Source organism: Palaemon carinicauda, chromosome 19 (assembly GCF_036898095.1).
Source record: "Palaemon carinicauda isolate YSFRI2023 chromosome 19, ASM3689809v2, whole genome shotgun sequence".
NCBI lineage: Eukaryota > Metazoa > Arthropoda > Malacostraca > Decapoda > Palaemonidae > Palaemon > Palaemon carinicauda.
The window spans coordinates 1,739,208-1,742,450 of record NC_090743.1 but is presented as its reverse complement, the minus strand read 5'-3'; the positions used below and the strand labels follow the sequence as shown (position 1 = coordinate 1,742,450).

The 3,243-nt window shown below is 33.7% G+C and overlaps 1 protein-coding gene across 3 annotated transcripts in view; it reads right to left on the bottom strand.

Moving 5' to 3' along the window:
• Positions 1 to 2,547, bottom strand: part of LOC137658388 (embryonic polarity protein dorsal-like) — a 104,761-nt gene extending 102,214 nt beyond the window's left edge. Inside the window, exon 1 of one of the 3 annotated variants that reach the window (XM_068393063.1) lies at positions 2,432 to 2,547. In XM_068393063.1, coding sequence (XP_068249164.1) covers positions 2,432 to 2,438 — 7 coding nt within the window. In that variant the 5' untranslated portion in view covers positions 2,439 to 2,547. The remainder of the gene's footprint in view (positions 1 to 2,431) is intronic. The other 2 variants (XM_068393066.1, XM_068393068.1) reach the window with 2 other exon arrangements.
• Between the last annotated feature and the right edge of the window lie 696 nt (positions 2,548 to 3,243).

Here is a 3,243-nt window from a genome sequence, read left to right as displayed (position 1 = left end):
CAAACTTAATAAATCTCATATTTTCCTTCAATTATAGAATTTATATATCTCATAATTAATCAGTAACTGGCAACTGTTAGAAATCTACCAAAGTTTAGCTGTGAGTTCGTCTGTGCGTTTGCAGGCTTACGAAAGCACACGCATGCAATGTCTATGTTATTCAAAAGCACAGCCTGATTTTAATCGGTTTATTTGACTTTGTTACTCTATATTTGAATCCCCTTTATTTGGAACTAGGCCGACAGCTCAAAAATAAATCATTGGGCAAAAACCACTCACGCAAAAAAGGTCCTCATGTTGGCAGAATTGTGAAATTAAGAAAAAAAATGGAAAAATACAGTCGAATTGAAATGTTGATATATAAGCAGGATAATTATGAATTAATGAATCACCACCCTATAGGATTAATTAAACCCAAAGGGAGGAAAATTGCCAGTGAAAATTACTTAGAATTTCGACTTAATTTCTTCAGGCATTTGTTTGTCGAGACGATTAAGATGGCCGCCATGTAGGAGGTCTGATCTACTTTCCCAGTCATTTCCTTTCGCTCAAATTCTATCCTTGTAAATACAGAGGAATTAATGTAGGCCTACCAAATGCCGTAGACGGTAATATAGATAAAGCCTATGAAGTTTTAGTAAGTCTTGAATGATTTAAAGTGCATCATGAGAGATCGCAAAGAAAAAAAACAACTGGGTTTCAAATTCTTTCATAAATGCGAGAACTTAAATCGTATAATTTCCGTTTTCTTTTCATGAATAGCAGGTTATTATTATTATTACTACTACTACTACTACTACTACTACTACTACTACTACTACTACTACTAAGCTAAGCTACAACCCTAGTTGGAATAGCAGGATGCTATGAGCCTAAAAGGGTCCAACTAGGGAAATAGTCCAGTGAGGAAAAGAAATAGTGTATATTTGTGTAATTGTAATAATCGAATTACTTTATACTGTTACAAAAAATAAGAGAATAGTAATAATAATAATAATAACAACAACAACAACAACAACAACAACAATAATAATAATAATAATAATAATAATAATAATGAAAATAAAAAAATAAAAAAATAAGAATAAAAATAAGAATAAAAAACAACAACAACAACAACAATAATACTATTAATCATAATTGTATAATTAGAATGAGAATTATATAGGTGATAATGGAAATACCAATAAGAATAATGACACAAAGGGTTATAATAATCATAATTTTCTTAAATCATCCTGAAAATTAGTAGCATGGAAAGCAGTTACTAAAGAGAAAGTTATCTGTCAAGCCGAGAGTTACCAAGCTTTCTCTATAATTTACGAGAACAAACATTAAGAAGATAGTCATAAACCTCTGTGAACTCTGTAAAGAATGGCTTTACCCAACGTCTGGCAGTAATGAAAAAAGGCTATTTTTAATTCTGTTCAAAATGTCCATAAAAATACAAGATGTCACTCAACGTCTGGCAGTAATGAAAAGAAGGCTATTTTTAATTCTGTTTGCTGAAATGTCCATAAAAATACAAGATGTCACCCAACGTCTGGCAGTAATGAAAAAAAAGGCTATTTTTAATTCTGTTCAAAATGTCCATAAAAATACAAGATGTCACCCAACGTCTGGCAGTAATGAAAAAAAAATGCTATCTCTAATTCTGTTTGCTGAAATGTCCATTACAATACAAAATGTCATTTCAAGCGATTATGTAAATCTTCTTCAAGAAAAAGGCTATTTCTAATTCTGTTCAAATGTCCTTTAAAATACAAAAAGTCATTTCAGGCGATTATGAAAATCTTCTACAAGAAAAAAGGCCATTTCTAATTCTGTTCAAATGTCCATTAAAATACAAAATGTCATTTCAAGCGATTATGAAAATCTTCTACAAGAAAAAGGCCATTTCTAATTCCCTTTACTCAAATGTCTACGAAAATACAAAATGTTATTTCAAACGATTATGCAAATCATCTTCAAGGTTCGGCTATTGTTTTACCGTCGGGTGATGTATTGAACTCAGTAAATCTATTAGAAATTGGATTAAGTCTTGACAAAAGAAAAAGAAAAAGAAGAAACTTGCAGTAAACTCCCGGAAAAAACCGAACGGGTTTCGCCGCGTAACTTTCCGGTAATTCGGGGAAGTTCCCCAAACCAAATCTCTCAGAGTTCATGGACTTCCGCCTTGTAGCTGAAATTCTGGGGGAAACCTTTCTTCTGGTTTCCCCCGTTTAAACGAACGACAACCTGTCAGAGAAGACTATCAGTCTGTCAATCTAGTCTTAAATCGGCCTACAGGAAAATAAAAAGAATGACCTACTTAACTGCAAGCTCCGGTTTCAGGCAAACCTTTATACTAGTTCTTGGTGAGTTCCATCTTGGATCGCGTTTTATAACCACCGACGATTATCTACTGATAAACGAATCAATTAACACTCACGAGACATGAGACGAGAGGTGGGACGCCTATGGACCAGAGAGGAAAAGATATGCGAATATATCTCTTGGCTTTGTTGCTGAGTGGGATGGTCGCTTTTGCTTGCCCGAGTAAAGTGTGGTGCGCGGACTTCCGCAGTCGTATCTCTCCAGTGGCGAATGTCTGGGAAATGTAAGGGTATTCCTCCCTCCCTCCCTCCCTCCCTCCCTCACTCCCTCCCTCCCTCTCTTCCCTCCTCCGTATACTTCGGAGGGATATACTTATGTTCTCTCCAGTTCAACTGTTTTGACCTTTATCGTACGACCATTTTTAGACATTGAAGATTGTTGGTATTGTGTAGGTGTGTAATAATGCTTGCATGTGCGTGCGCATGCTCATTTACAAAGATACAGGAGACATTCACGTACACATACGCATACTATCTATCTATCTATCTATATATATGTATATATATATGTATATATATAATAATAATTTTGTCAATATCTGTCAATATTTGTCAATAAAGCTATATATACATGAATGTTCATTATGTTTCTAAAATTTACATTTACTATAATGCAAACAGGCTTTTATACACAAATTTATAGAATTTACTTACGAAACGAAAATAATAGAAATAGTATTGACAGTTTTTCTTAAGAAAAACTGGGAACAGAGAAGTAAAATCAGAATTCCAGAACTCTTAAGCTATTTTTATTTTATACATGATCCCCAGAGAGACATGGTAGATTATTCTGGAAACACAAAAGAAGTAGAGAATGCAAGAGTAAATAACACACTTGAGGTAATACAAATACTCAATGAAAAACAGA